Source organism: Pelodiscus sinensis, chromosome 2 (assembly GCF_052426305.1).
Source record: "Pelodiscus sinensis isolate ZL-2025 chromosome 2, ASM5242630v1, whole genome shotgun sequence".
Taxonomy (NCBI): Eukaryota; Metazoa; Chordata; order Testudines; family Trionychidae; genus Pelodiscus; species Pelodiscus sinensis.
Window position 1 is genome coordinate 3,071,797 of NC_143053.1, and position 15,237 is coordinate 3,087,033.

At 50.5% G+C, this 15,237-nt stretch overlaps 1 protein-coding gene across 1 annotated transcript in view; it reads right to left on the reverse strand.

Moving 5' to 3' along the window:
* Nucleotides 1–9,435: 9,435 nt before the first annotated feature.
* LOC112547122 (uncharacterized) overlaps nt 9,436–15,237 on the reverse strand; it is a 44,742-nt gene continuing 38,940 nt past the window's right edge. Inside the window, exons 14-15 of the mRNA XM_089776126.1 lie at nt 14,573–14,652; nt 9,436–9,635 (exon numbers count right to left, since the gene is read on the reverse strand). Coding sequence (XP_089632252.1) covers nt 9,624–9,635; nt 14,573–14,652 — 92 coding nt within the window. The 3' untranslated portion in view covers nt 9,436–9,623. The remainder of the gene's footprint in view (nt 9,636–14,572; nt 14,653–15,237) is intronic.

The following is a 15,237-nucleotide window of genomic DNA, read 5'->3' on the forward strand; positions in this document are numbered from 1 at the left end:
GGTGCCCAGGGCCGGGGCTCCCTATTCTCCCTGGGACAGGGGGCCCCCCGAATGACAGACCGTGCCGAGTCTGGGCACAGCTGAGGGCGTCCGCTCAGGGTGATTTGCTCAAATCCGGGGCTCCTTACAGCCCCCAGACTGGTGACCTCTCCAAACAGGCCACAAACCAGTCCCACAGAGCACTTCAGCTGCCTGCCTGAAGCCTCCCGAGCAAAACCCCTCCGACACCCCAGCAATATCCGTGCCCCAGATGGCCCCGGGCCTCATACACAGGTGAGGGGTCCTAGCACCCAATCCCACCTACCCTGAACAAGTCCTATCTGGTTCCAAGAAACCAGCCACAGATCCCCAGTCAATTTACCCTTTGGACCTTACCCACAAATCACGCTGGCCAATCCTTTAGCATCTAACAACTAAAGGTTTATTATCACAAGAAAGAAAAGCATGAGAGTGAGGTTGTTAAAGGATAGCACATTACATGCACCGAATCGCCCAGTTCTCGATGCAGGCTCTAGCAGAGATGTTACAGCTGCTGGTTTAAAAGTCCCTAGGATCAGGATGGGTCCACAGGTCTTTCCGGCTCTTCAGTCCCTGCACTGCTGCCTCTGGGATGAAGTGCTGAGCTGAGAACAAAATGGAGACCACCACATGGCCTATTTATCCCTCCTTCCTGGTCCCTTCTTGGCTGTAGCAGGTCACCTGGCCAGAGGCCAATCTCTGTGTTCCCTGCTGGCAGCTCTCAGGTGACAGCCCCCATTCTTTAGGTATGTCCTTGGCCCATTGAGTGCCATTGTCCCACAGGGCCTCGCTAATCAGCATGTCCACAGGCCCGGCCCTGCCCAATGCTCAACTACATGCAGGGAAATCTTCAGTATCCATACAAGTACATGCTTATAATTGCCGGACATTATACAAACACATGAACAGCGTCCATAGGATTAGCAGACAGTGAGCTTCTATTCAACACCCCACATGGCCCCCCTTTATACCATTTTCTGGGGCCAACACCCTCACCTATGGGTGCAGCAGCGATCTGGCTGCTCCCCTCAAAATCCAGTAACGTGACACCCCGTAGAAGCCGTGGGGCAGGCTGTGCTGGAAGAGGCGTGGGGTGGGCAGCTGAGTTTGGTGGGGATTGAAGAACTGTGTCTGTGTGCCCAGCTTCCCGCAGTGTGTCGGCTGGCTGGGATTTGGAGCAACCCTGCTATCTGGGTGTGTGCTAGTGTGGAACAGGTGTGCCTCATTCCCCCTCCTTTCCCCCCCAAGAGCCCCATAGGGGAACTGAGGTGAGCTGGGCTACTGGCTCGGGAGGGGGGTATAACACTTTGAGTTGTTGGGGGAGACCTTTAAATTGCCCCTCCCCCCATGAGCAGTTGATCTTGTCCTCCGGCTTCCGTAGCTGGCTCAGAAGTTTTGCTCACTTTTTTGGGGTGGATGAGGGAAGGGGGGGAGCTGCTGTTTCCCCAACGTGAGGCAGGTGGGTGCAGAGGAGATGTGTGTTACTGAAATCAGCCCTCGCATGTGCCCCTCTAGGGAAATGAGTCCCAGTGGGTGATGGCTGGCTGGATGGTCGGAACACATTTATCAGGTGGAGTCTTGTGTCCAGTTCTGGGCACCGCATTGCAAGAAAGATGTGGAGAGTTTGGAGAGGGCCCAGAGAAGAGCAACGAGAATGATGAAAGGTCTAGAGAACATGAGCTATGAAGGAAGGCTGAAGGAATTGGATTTGTTTAGTTTAGAAAAGAGAAGACTGAGGGGGACATGAGAGCCGTTTTCAGGTAACTAAAAGGGTGTCACAAGGAGGAGGGAGAAAACTTGTTCATCTTGGCCTCTGAGGACAGGACAAGAAGCAATGGGCTTAAACTGCAGCAAGGGAGGTTTAGGTTGGACATTAGGAAAAAGTTCCTACCTGTCAGGGTGGTGAAACACTGGAATCAATTGCCCAGGGAGGTTGTGGAATCCCCATCTCTGGAGATATTTAAGAGCAGGTTAGATAAATGTCTATCAGGGATGGTCTAGACAGTGCTGGGTCCTGCCGTGAGGGCAGGGGACTGGACTCGATGACCTTTTGAGGTCCCTTCTAGTCCTAGTATCCTATGATTCTATGATCTTCCATTCAATTCTTAATGACCTATCCACACCCTCAGGTTTTGCTTATGTTTTCACTACAAGTTGTCGCTGAAATTTCTCAGGTCAGGGGCTTCGTTGAAGCTGTTTCTGAGCAGTGTTGTTCTTTCGTTAAGATTACCAAGCAGGAAATGTTCATTGCTCCTATCTTAACCCGCAAACCTTCTTCATGCTCTGGAAGTCACTGGGGTTCCCAGTGTGAGAATCGGAAGATAAGGTGTGATCGTTGTGACTTGCAGTTTCAGTGAAGCACTTGAACTCAGTGCTCAGTGGGAATATAGGCATCTCCTGTGGAATGCTTCACCCCTGCTGCTCTGGCTTATGAAAAGGCTTGGCGGAATGCACTCTTTATGGGTTATAACTTTGTGTCATGTTTTAAGCTTTTCATCTTTTTATAATTTTCACAGTTATTGGGAAATTATGGAGGGAGGTCTGATAATTGTTTAATGACGAAGTGGAGATGCAAAGAGTTCAAGCTTTAAAGCTGTTAAAACCCAAAGAGAGAGACAAGGTGGGGGAGGTAATATCTTTTTTTAAATTAGTTTGGAACAGTTTGAGTTGGTGAGAGATTAGATTAGCCCTTTTGCGCTTTACAGACCTGGAGAAGAGCTCTGAGAGGTTCCAAAGGGGCTACGTCTAGACTGGCATGATTTTCCGGAAATGATTTTAACGGAAAAGTTTTCCATTAAAAGCATTTTCGTAAAAGTGCGTCTAGATTGGCAGGATGCTTTTCGGCAAAAGCACTTTTTGCGGAAAAGCGTCCGTGGCCAATCTAGACGCGCTTTTCCGCAAAAGAGCCCCGATTGCCATTTTCGCCATCGGGGCTTTTCTGCGGAAAACAAATCTCTGCTGTCTACACTGGCCCTTTTGTGCAAAAGTTTTTCGGAAAAAGACTTTTGCCCGAACGGGAGCAGCATCGTATTTCCACAAAAAGCACTGATTTCTTACAGGAGATCGTCAGTGCTTTTGCGGAAATTCAAGCGGCCAGTGTAGATAGCTGGCTAGTTTTTCCGGAAAAGCGGCTGCTTTTCCAGAAAAAGTGGCCAGTCTAGACACAGCCAGGTTGTCTCTGTCACCAACCCTATTTGGTCCAATTAAAGATATTACTTCACTCATCTTATAACTCTCATCCAGGCACCAGTCTGACTACAACAAAACAGCAAAAACCACCATATCACATGTCAAGATACATGGCCAGTTATACAAAATAATTATCCTAACATGAGACATGAGTTGTTGATTTAGCTCTTCATTCACCCGTCCATTTGTGACATGCCCAGGTCAGAAGTTTCTATCATTGACTTATAACTCTAACAAGTGCTCAGGAAGCATTGTTCTCGCTTTCCCTATCTGTAAATAATGGAATTATTACGGATTGAAATAGTTCAGGATTTTGGGGTACCATGAAATCAGCTAATTTCTAAGTTATTTGCAAAGAAACAAAACAAAATAAGCACAAACCCCCAAATCCCTAGAGATTTCAGGTGCCTCTGGAATTGTTAAAGTTGCCTTCCCCAGCCCCCCTCCCCCCCCCGTGAGTGAGGAGTAACCAGAGGGCTGCAGGAGAGCCACATGCACCAGATGCCGCCCCCATCTGACAGCAGGGAGCCCACCGTGAGCTGCAGACCAAACACCAGGCCTAAAGGGCAAGGGCTGTGCAGCCAGGATTTTTGACCCATGTTTCATTTCACAGTCTGACGTGATTCCAAACCAGCAGCTGCTTTCTGCGTGTCAGATCTGAGGGGAAATATTGGATCCAGGGCTGTGGAACCGTTCTGGGGTCAGGGGCCACTGAGCCCCAGAAAAAGCAGTCGGGGCTGCACACGAATGAGAAGAAAAACAGACCCCAGGCCCATCACTGATGTGACCCCCAGCTGAGAAGACACATTCCCCTCGCACACTGGAGCCTTGGGGGGCCCGACCTGTAGATTTTGTGTGCTCCAGCCCCATGGGGGGATGGCAGGAGGTTGGAGCACTGGGTGAGGGGTGGGGAGGGGGAAGCCCTGAGCCTCAGGGGCCAGATCCAGGCAAGCCAGGGACCACATCCAGACCCCTTAGGTTCCCCACCCCTGACTTAAGCGACAATAATCCGTTCCCCACGTAGCTCTGAAAGGAAGGGCTTGGCCAAGGACTATGACAACCTCTGACAACTCCTTCTGCAAGGGGGAGAGACAATAGCCCTGCATGCGGGAGTGGGGGACCCTGAGCCTCACGGGCCGGATCCTGTGTGTGTGGGAGAAGCAGCACAGTGCTGTGTCCTGCCGCTCATCCCTCCCCCGGCTGGGGGAATGCGGTGCTGGAAACTGCTTGTGAGAGCGTTTCCCCGCTGCTCCTATTGGCCACATTTTGGGGCTACATCAGTGGGGGAGTTTTGTTTGTTTTTTGAGGGGGCGTTGCCTCTCACTTGTGTGACCCCACCTGATTCTTCCATAGGTCAGTGGCTCCCAACCCAAAAAGGTTTCTCCATCCTGATCTGGAGTTTTCCAGAAGGAGCATCTTCTTCTTCAACGGCTATTGTTGTTTCTCTCTCTCTCACACACATGCACGCATATATATAAATGCGCATTGTGTGTATGAAAAATAATGGAGCCTTATGATAACTCGGTTGGTTAACCATAGCGTTCCATAGGATACTTCTGGATACTTGAGTACGATTAAGATGCGATACTTTTGTACTTTTACTCAAGGGCTGTGTCTAGACTGGCCAGTTTTTCCAGAAAATCAGCCGCTTTTCCGGATAAACTTGCCAGCTGTCTACACTGGCCGCTTGAATTTCTGCGAAAGCACTGACAATCTACTATCTGAAATCAGTGCTTCTTGCGGAAATACTATACTGCTCCCATTCGGGCAAAAGTCCCTTTTGCACAAAAGGGCCAGTGTAGACAGCTCAGATTTGTTTTCCGCAAAAAAGCCCCGATTGCGAAAATGGCGATCGGGGCTTTTTTGTGGAAAAGCACGTCTAGATTGGCCACAGACGCTTTTCTGCAAAATGTGCTTTTGAGGAAAAGCATCTGTGCCAATCTAGACACTCTTTTCCGAAAATGCTTTTAACGGAAAACTTTTCTGTTAAAAGCATTTCCGGAAACTCATGCCAGTTTAGACATAGCCAAGTAGTTTTCCAGACGGATACTTTGACTTTTACTTGGTTACATTTTTTTCAAAGTAGCAGTACTTTTGCTCAAGTCACTTTTTGGGATGCTTTATCCACCATTTCTCTCAACCTTTTCTTTCATTTGTTAATAAACCTTTAGATTTTAGATTCTAAAAGATTGGCCCAGCATGCTCTTGTGGGTAAGATCTAAATTGCAAATTGGCTTGACACAGGTTCTTTGGGACTGGGAGGATCTGTGTAGAGTTGGTGAGATTGGGTTTTATAACCTCTCACCTGTGTGTAAGGTCAGGGGCTGATTGTGGCACAGGGAAAGCTGAGGTGCCTGAGGGGTTTTGCTTGTGAGGCTTCCTGCTGGCCCGATTGGCAGCTGACGCGCTGTTTGTGACTGCTTTGCGGCCTATTTGGGAAAAGTCTCCAGTTGAAGGTTGTAAGTAGCCCTGGTTTTGAGCAACTCACCCTAAGCTGATACCCAGACCTGGCCTGGTCCGTCCCAGTGGCATAGTCGGCAGGATCCACAGAACCTGGTCAATTGAGCTTTGGATCAGGACCAACGCTGTTCTAAATTGGATTTTGGTATGAGAGTTTGGTTGCTTAAAGAGCAGCTGCAATGAGTCAGCAACAGTCTGACAGTCTGGACAGAGAGGCTCTGGAAGATTTGTGCTGGGTGAAAGGCGTCACCTTTAGGAAGAAAGCTGAGATCTTTGTCAGTGGCCAGAGATGCTGCAGAAGAAATGAGAGTGCAGGACCCAGTGAGGAGATTGCAGCTGAAATAGAAACAAGAAACTGAAGAATTTCTTCTGCTAGCTGAGCAGAGAGTGGCTAAGGCAAACAGAGAAGCAGCTGAAAGAAAGCAGAAGCTAGACCAAGAACATGCAGAGCAGATGGCAGAGTCGGGCAGAAAAATCAGCCAAGCCAAGGAGAGAACTGCCAGACTTGAACCTCAGCTTAGGAAAAGGGAAGAACAGCAGAGACTGTATCCTCTGTGGAGTTCGGTGTGTAACCGTGTGGCTTTGCGGTGTGATTATGACATGGCAGATGTGTTTAACCAGGCTGATGTCTTAACCCAGCCCCAAAGCATGTATGAATGCAACTCTTCTGTGCTACCTGTAGCTAACAGGGAGGTTTGTGAAAAGGGTACGTGTGACTCTGGGCAGTTGTCTGTAGCTAGCCAGTCCTACTGTGACCAAGAGGAGAGTTTCTCCAAATGTTTGCCCGAGGGAGATGGCTGTGTGTCTGTGCTCACAGCAGTGTGCCTGTGAGTAACGGTTCTGAGGGCCTGTCTGATGTCCAGGGGTCGGGACGATGCTTCTCTGGAGCAGTCTGGAGTGACTGGCCAGGATAAATTCCTAAGGGTACGTCTACACTAGTGTTATTTCAAAATATCAAATTTCGACATAGTTATTTGAAATAAGATATTTTGAAGTAACATGTCTAAACCCAAAATGCATTCGAAATAGCATTTTGCTATTCCCAAATAGCGCGTCCACACTGAGAGGACACTGAATTGCATTTAAGGCCAGTCGGAACCAATTATGGCAGGGCATCAGGTCAGGAGTTACTTTGTGTGGCTGCTGTCTGAGGCTGGAGCCTGTGCTTAAAGGGACAACCCACCCCGCCACCGGACAGCTGGTTCTCAGGTTTCACTGCTTGCTTGCCTACCTCGATGAGGGACAGAACAGCATTCTTTTTCCTCTGCGTGCTCTGGTTGCCCTCACTCGGGACACCACAGCACTCTGCAACATGGAGCTGGAGCTGCCCCTGGGCACTCATGGACGCGTTGCTGCGAGCCTGGCTGCACTTTCTGCAGGCTGCCATCTGGGAGGTCCATCGGGGGCTGTCAGTATCCAGGAGACCCTGTGGGAGAGCTTCCATCCTGAGGAGCACTAAGAGCCTCCCTGGTCTGCCCCACTGGGGGCTTGTGTCTCATTCCTCCTCACGTCCTTCCACTTACCCCTCCCTAACCCCCCTTCCTGATGTAAACTAAAATACATGTATTTTCATGAACACAAATGCTCTTTATTTAACAAAACTGGGGGGAGGGCGGAATGAAACTCTGGTGAGACTGGGGAAAGAAGGTGAGAGAGGGTGGGAGAGGGGAGGGGGAAACCTGGGAGGAGGGAGCTGGAAGGGGGAAGCAAGGGGAAGAAGGGGGAGGGGAAGCTCAGGGCTTAGGGTTCGGGGTATCGCTGGGACAGCTGTCTCTCAGCACTGCGGGTGCGGGGGCCTCAGTGTCCCCGGGGGGTGGGACTGGGGAGGGGATGGAGGATGTGGAGGGAGAAGTGGGAGGGGGAGAAGGAGTGGGAGGAGGAGCGGTAGCTGGGGAGGCAGCAAGCTGTGCACCAGGGTCTGCAGGTTTTGGCAGATGGCACAACCCTGGGCAAGCTGCTCCCACAGGAGCTGCAGGGCTTCTTGCACCCAGTGCTGGAGGGTGCGGTGCAGGGCTCACATTGCCCCCAGGTGCTGCTGCGGGTACCCCCCCACTGCACGGATGGGCCTGCGGAGTCCTTGGGTGCGGGCGCATGTCCCGGGTGGTGTGATGTGCCCTCACGCACAGCTGGTGTGGCTGGGGAAACAAGAGAAGTGGTCAGTTCTCCCTGGGGACACAGTGGGTGACGCCCAGCCCCCCTCTGCAAGGTGAGGATGACCGTTCCCTGCACCGTCAGAGCTGATGTGCTTGCACCCAGGCCATGTTCGGAATGTCCAGCTATCCCCGGGAGTGGGAGCTGCCCCGAGACCGCACCCCTGCCCCTGTGCTGTGTATAGTGTGGGTGTGGGTGTTTGGGGGCGGGCGGGAGATCTCCCCTGCCTCTGTGTAGAATGGCCTTGTGGAGGGAGGGCGTCCTGCTGTGTCCCACCCCAGAGTCAGGCGAATGTCATGCCTCATCACCCACACGTGTGGTTAACAGGGTGGCAGCCAGCCCCACGCATGTGCAGGTTGCTGCATGATCCATGGATAGCAAGGCTCACAGGCGCAGTCCCTGGTTTCTGTCCACCCCCCACATAAGGGGACAGTGATGGTACTCACCTGTTGTTGCCTCCCCGGCCTCGGATGACACCGGTGACAGGTCTGCTGGGGCGGCTCGGGGGTCCTGGCTGCTCAGCACGCTCAGTCTGGTCTGCTGCAGCTCCTGGCGCTCCTCCTCCTCGATGCCCTGGTCAGGGCCCTTTGCCCCAGGGCCGATGACCACCTGGGGGGCATGGACCATCCCGCCCCCAGGATGCAGTCCAGGGCATCGAAATAGGGGCAGCTTGGTGGGAGCTGCCCCCTGTGGCCCTGGCATATGCCTGCTGAAGCTCTCTTATTTTCACCTGCACCTGCTCCTGGGTGCAGATGTGGCCTTTGCTGACCATGCTGGCAGCCATCCTGCCACAGACAGCCTCATTCCTCCATCTAGTGCCGAGATCAAGGACATTGGGGGCATCCCCCCAAACCTCAATCAGGTCCATGATCTCCACCCGCCCCTGGCAGGCTCCTGGGAGCTGGGGGACTGGTCCTGGGGAGTGGTAGAGGGCTGGCTGTCACTGGCTGCCTGATTCATGCTGGGGCCACTGAGTCAGGGGCAGCAAATGCTGGTTCTGGGCTGCCAGGCCTGGAGCTGGCACAGATACTGTGGCCAGACTCTACCCCTTTAAAGGTTCCGGGGGGGAGGGGAGGGGAAGAGGGAGAGGCGTTTTCTTGGTTGAGGCCAGAGTGGCCAGCAGGGCACCCTGGGAAGGGCTGGAGGCCCCCCACTTTCGAAATAGCCCCCATTCCAAGTCTACCCAGCGCCTATGTCGAAATAGCAATTTCGAAATAGGCGCTATTCCTCGTGGAATGAGGTTTACCGATTTCGAAATAGCAGATGGCCGGTGTAGATGCTAGGAAAGTTATTTCAAAACAACAGCTGCCAGGATGGCTCCACGCTGTCAGTGATCCTTGCGCTAAGGGGGAATAGAGAATGGGAGAGTTGCCCAGGTTGGGAGGAGGGGCAGGGGATGCAGGGATGGGTTGTACTCAGGCAGGGGAGCAGGCTGGGGCCGGGGCAGTGGGCGTGGGAAGGGCTGGAAGCAGAAGAGTTGGATTAACTCAAAGCCATCTGGGGTTTGGAGCCGCGGCCTCTCTGGCTCTGTGGGATCAGAACCGTGTTACCCATGGGGGCAGGAAGGAAGGCGGGGGGAGGGGTAACCTGGGGGACAGAGACAATGGACCGGAGAGATGCAGAAAGGGACCAGAGAAGTTTATTAGGGGACAGAGGCTCATTCTGCATCCCACTGCCCCTGCCCCCAGCGCAAGGAGAGGTGCTTCACAGACTGTCACCCACTTCCGAGCGCTCACCTCCAGCTGGTGCCACAGGGCAGGTGATGCTGATGTAATGGCCATACAGTGAAGAACCCAGGAACGGTGTCAGTCCCGCAGCTGCAAAGACAAGAGGGAGAGGCTGAGATTAGGGAGCCCAGGCGAGTTGGCAGCAGGACTGACGGCCCTTTAACTCTGAGCCTGCAGAGGGCAAAGCACGGAGTGATAACGGACCCAGACGGCGTGTCCCTATTCCCGTCACCACCCAATGCAGACGAGGAATAAGACGTGCATTTTATCGGGTCATTAACTGCTGGAGCAGATCACTGAGGGCCACGGTGGATTCTCTTTCCTTTGCAGGCTTTAGATCAAGGCTGGACATCCACCTAACGGAGACACTGCAGCCCACATGGAAATTATGGGCTCAGGGTAGAAAAAACCAATTACCTACCTCTCACAATGCCTGTTCTTCGAGATGTGTTACACATGTCTGCGGCAATGTAGGTGTGCAAGTGCTCCAATCCAAGTACTGGGGATTTTCCCCTGGGGGTATCCCTTGGTTCAACTCCTATGCTCCGTGAGAGCGGGGCTGGTGGGGGTTCTGGAATGGATGTGTGTGACACATCTCGAAGAGCAGCACTAACGAGAGGTGGGTAAGAGTTTTTAATTCTTCAAGTGCTTGCATGTGTCCATTCCCGCCTGGGTGACTTGCAAGCAGTGAGATCAGAGTGTGGAATTGCTCCTCCAAAGTGGGTGTCATCTCTGGCCTGCTGCATGACAGCCTAGTGTGTCTAGTATCTAGGTGAAAGTACAAAGGATGGATAGAAACAAGTAACACAAGTGTGAAGGGGCAAAGTTAGAAAGGTGAAGGCACAAAACGAGCTCAGTCTACTTAGAGACATAGAGGGTAACAAGAGAACATTCTACAATATACTAGAAGCAAGAGGCAGACCAAGGACAGGGTAGGCCCATTGCTCACTGACGAGGGAAAAACAAGAACAGAAAGTGTGGAAATGGCAGAGGTGCTGAATGATTTCTTTGTGTCAGTTTTCATGAAGAAGGTTGGCAGTGACTGGATGCCTACAATAGTGTACGCTGGAGAAAAGGAGGTAGATTCCAAAGTTAAAATAGGAAAAGAAGAAGTTAAAATTACTTAGGAAAGTTGGATGTTTAGAAATTATTAGGGGCTGTTGAAATGCATCCTAGAATAGTTGAGCTGATTGAGGGCGTATCTGAGCCTTTAGCGATCATCTTCAAAAAGTCATGGAAGACAGGAGAGACTCCAGAAGACTGGAAAAGGGCAAATCTAGTGCCCAGCTATAAAAAGAGAAATAAGAACACACCAGGAAACGACAGACCAGCCTGCTTAACTTCTGTGCCAGAAAAGACAATGGAGCAAATAATTAAGGTATTCGTCAGCAAACATCTGGAAGATAACAAGGCAATAAGTAACAATCAAAATGGATTTGTAAAGAACAGATCATGTCCAACCAGCCTGCTAGCTTTCTTTGACATGGTAACAAGCCTTGTGGGTAAGGGGGAAGCAGTAGACATGGTATACCTCGTCTGTAGCAAACCATTTGAGACAACCTGGGAGGGTTCCACTATAAACTGGGTGCATAGCTGGTTGGAGAACTATTCTGAGTGGCGTTATCAATGGTTCACAGTCATGCTGGAAGGGCATAAGCGGTGGGGTTGTGCAGGGATCAGTTTTGGCACCGATTCTGTTCAATATCTTCATCAACACTTTAGATAACGGCATAGAGAGGACACTTATACAGTTTGTGGATGAGCCCAAAGCGGGAGGGGTTACAAGTGCTCTGGAGGATTACTATTCAAAACGGTCTGGACAACCTGGAACAATGGTGTGAGGTAAATAGGATGAAATTAAATAAGGAAACTGCTGAGGAAGGAACAATCAGTTGCACACACAAAAAATGGGAAGGGACTGTCCTGGAAGGAGTCCAGCAGAAAGGGATCTAGGGGTCCTATTGGACGACAAGTTCAATATGAGTCAACAGTGTGACATTGCTGCAAAAAACCATGATTCTGGGATGCATGAACAGGAGTGTCGTGAGCAAGACAGGAGAAGTCATTCTTCCGCTCTGCGCTGATTAGGTCTCAGTTGGAGCATTGTGTCTAGTTCTGGGCACCGCATTTCGAGAAAGATTCGGTGACAATGGAGACGGTCCAGAGAAGAGCAACAAAAATGATTGAAGGTCTAGTGAACATGACTTATGAGGGAAGGCTGAAGGAACTGGGCTTGTTTAGTTCAGAAAAAGAGACAACTGACACGAGACATGAGAGCGGTTTTCAAGTATCTAACAGGGTGTCACAAGAAAGAGGGAGAATTTTTTCCCTCCTTAACCTCTGATGAGAGAAGAAGCAGCAATGGGCTTAAATTGCAGCAAGGGAGGTTTAAGGTTGGACATTAGGAAAGTCTTCCTCGTTGTCAGGGTGGTTAAACACTGGAATAGATTAGCTGGAATAAATTAGCTAGCTTTTTTAAGAGCAGGTTAGATAAAAATCTTAACTGGGCAGGCAATGAATTTTTTGTATGTAAAAAGTACAAAAATAATAAAACGCTGTAAATTTAAAACAAAAATTTAGTTTTCTCCAAATTTCAGTTGTGTTGACGTGCCTCCCAGACTTCTCGGCTGTGTCTAGACTGCATCCTTTTTCCATAAAAGGGATGCAAATTAGACACATTGCAATTGCAAATGAAGTGGGGATTTAAATCCCCCCCGCTTCATTTGCATAAACATGGCTGCCACTTTTTTCCGGCTCGGAGCTTTGCCGGAAAAAAACGCCGGTCTAGACGCGGATCTTTCGGAAAATAAAGCCTTTTCCGACAGATCCCTTATTCCTCTTAAAATAAGGAATAAGGGATCTTTCGGAAAAGGCTTTATTTTCCGAAAGATCCGCGTCTAGACTAGCGCTTTTTTCCGGCAAAGCTCCGAGCCGGAAAAAAGCGGCAGCCATGTTTATGCAAATGAAGCAGGGGGGATTTAAATCCCCGCTTCATTTGCAATTGCGATGTGTCTAATTTGCATCCCTTTTACGGAAAAGGGATGCAGTCTAGACACAGCCCTCTTGTGTACCCCTAAGGGTACTCACACCACTGGTTGAGAAACTCTGATCTAGACGGTGGTTGGTCCTGCCATGAGAGCAGGAAGCTGGACTCAAGAATCTCTTGAGTCCCTTGCAGTTCGAGCGTTCTAGGAGTCTAGGAGAAGGTGGGCCACGTGACCAAGTGACTGCATCTCCTGGATTGTAATCTGAGCTAAGAAGGCCGCCAAGGAGGATTGGGCCCTTGTGGAGTGGACAGTACGTTTTGGAGAAGGTTGTGGCATGATCGTATGCAAGAAGTGATCCAGAATGAGATCCTTTGAGCAGGGACAGGAAGCCCTTTCAATCTCTCCTCTATTGCTGTGGTGACCTATGGAACGGTTTTGTCCTTTCAAAAGAAAATACCAGAGCCGACCGGCTGGCCGTTAGAATGATAGAACCATAGAGCTGGAAGAGACCTCAGAAGGTCATCAAGTCCAGCCCCCTGCTCTAGGCAGGACCAACACCAACTAAATCAACCCAGCCAGGGCTTTGTCAAGCCCAGACTTAAACACCTCTAGGGATGGAGACCCCACTACTTCCCTAGGGAACCCATTCCAGTGCTTCACCACCCTCCTAGGGAAATAGTTGTTCCTAATATCCAACCTGGACCTCTCCCACCGCAACTTGAGACCATTGCTCCTTGTTCTGCCATCTGCCCCCACTGAGAACAGCCTCTCGCCAGCCTCTTTGGAACCCCCCTTCAGGAAGTTGAAGGCTTCTCTCAAATCCCCCCTCACTCTTTGCTTCTGCAGACTAAACATACCCAAATCACTCTCCTCATAGGTCATGTACTCCAGCCCCCTAATCATTTTGGTCGCCCTCCGCTGGACCCTCTCCAATGCATCCACATCCTTTTTGTAGTGGATGGCCCAGACCTAGACACAATACTCCAGATGTGGCCTCACCAGAGCCGAATAAAGGGGAATAATCACTTCTCTGGATCTGCTGGCAATTCGCCTTCTAATGCACCCTAATATGCCATTAGCCTTCGTGGATACAAGGGCCCGCTGTTGACTCCTATCCAGCTTCTCATCCAGTTTAATCCTCAGGTCCTTTTCTGCTGAACTATTACTTAGCCATTCGGTCCCCAGCCTGTAACGATGCTTGGGATTCTTCCGTCCCAAGTGCAGGACTCTGCACTTGTCCTTGTTGAACCTCATCAGATTTCTTTTGGCCCAATCCTCTAATCTGTCCAGGTCACTCTGGACTCTATCCCTACCCTCCAGCGTATCTACCTCTCCCCCTAGATTAGTGTCATCTGCGAACTTGCTGAGGGTGAAATCCATCCCCTCATCCAGGTCATTCATAAAGATGTTGAAAAAAACCGGTCTTAGAACCAATCCTTGGGGCACTCCGCTAGAAACCAACCGCCATCCTGACATCGAGCTATTGATCACTACCCACTGGATGCAACAATCTAGCCAGCTGTCTATCCATCTTACAGTCCATTTATCCAACCCATATTCCCTTAACTTGCTGGCAAGAATATTGTGGAAGATCATATCAAAAGCGTTGCTAAAGTCAAGGTATATCACGTCCACTGCCTTCCCCATGTCCACGGAGCCAGTTACCTCATCATAGAAGCTAATCAGGTTGGTCAGGTACGACTTGCCTTTTGTGAATCCATGTTGACTATTCCTGATCACTTTCCCCTCTTCCAAGTGCTTAAAAATGGATTCCTTGAGGATCCCCTCCATGATTTTTCCAGGGACTGAGGTAAGCCTGACTGGCCTGTAGTTCCCTGGATCATCCTTCTCTTTTTTAAGGATGGGCCCTACATTTGCCTTTTTCCAATCATCTGGGACCTCTCCCGATTTCCATGAATTTTCAAAGATAATGGCCAAAGGCTCTGCAATGACATTTGCCAACTCCCTCAGTACCCTCGGATGCATTAAATCTGGACCCATGGATTTGTGTATGTTTAGCTTTTCCAAATAGTTCCTAACCTCTTGGTTTCCCATCAAGGGATGTCCACCTCCTTGCCATACTGCGTTGCCTAGTTCAGTAGTCAGGGAGTTGAACGGGTCTGTGAAGACACAAGGAAAGAAAGCATTGAGTACTTCAACTGTTCCCACATCATCTGTCACTAGGGGCATGTCTACACTACCCTCCTAGTTCGAACTAGGGGGGTAATGTAGGCATACCGCACTTGCAAATGAAGCCCGGGATTTGAATTTCCCGGGCTTCATTTGCATAAGCGGGGCGCCGCCATTTTTAAATCCCCACTCGTTCGAACCGTGTGCCATTTTTAAATCCTCGTGGAAGGAGGAGTAACGGTAGTTTGGACTAGGCTTCCTAGTCCGAACTGCCTAGTTTGTGCCGCGTGTAGCCGCGCGGCACAGGGTTCAAACGAGCGGGGATTTAAAAATGGCGGCGCCCTGCTTATGCAAATGAAGCCCGGGAAATCCAAATCCCAGACTTCATTTGCAAGTGCGGTATGCCTACATTACCCCGCTAGTTCGAACTAGGAGGGTAGTGTAGACATACCCTGGGTTACCTCCCTCATCCAGTAAGGGCCCCTCATCCTCTCTGATCACCCTCTTCTTGCGAACATGCCTGTAGAAACCTTTCTTGTTCCCCTTCCCATTCCTTGCCAGCTGTAATTCCAATT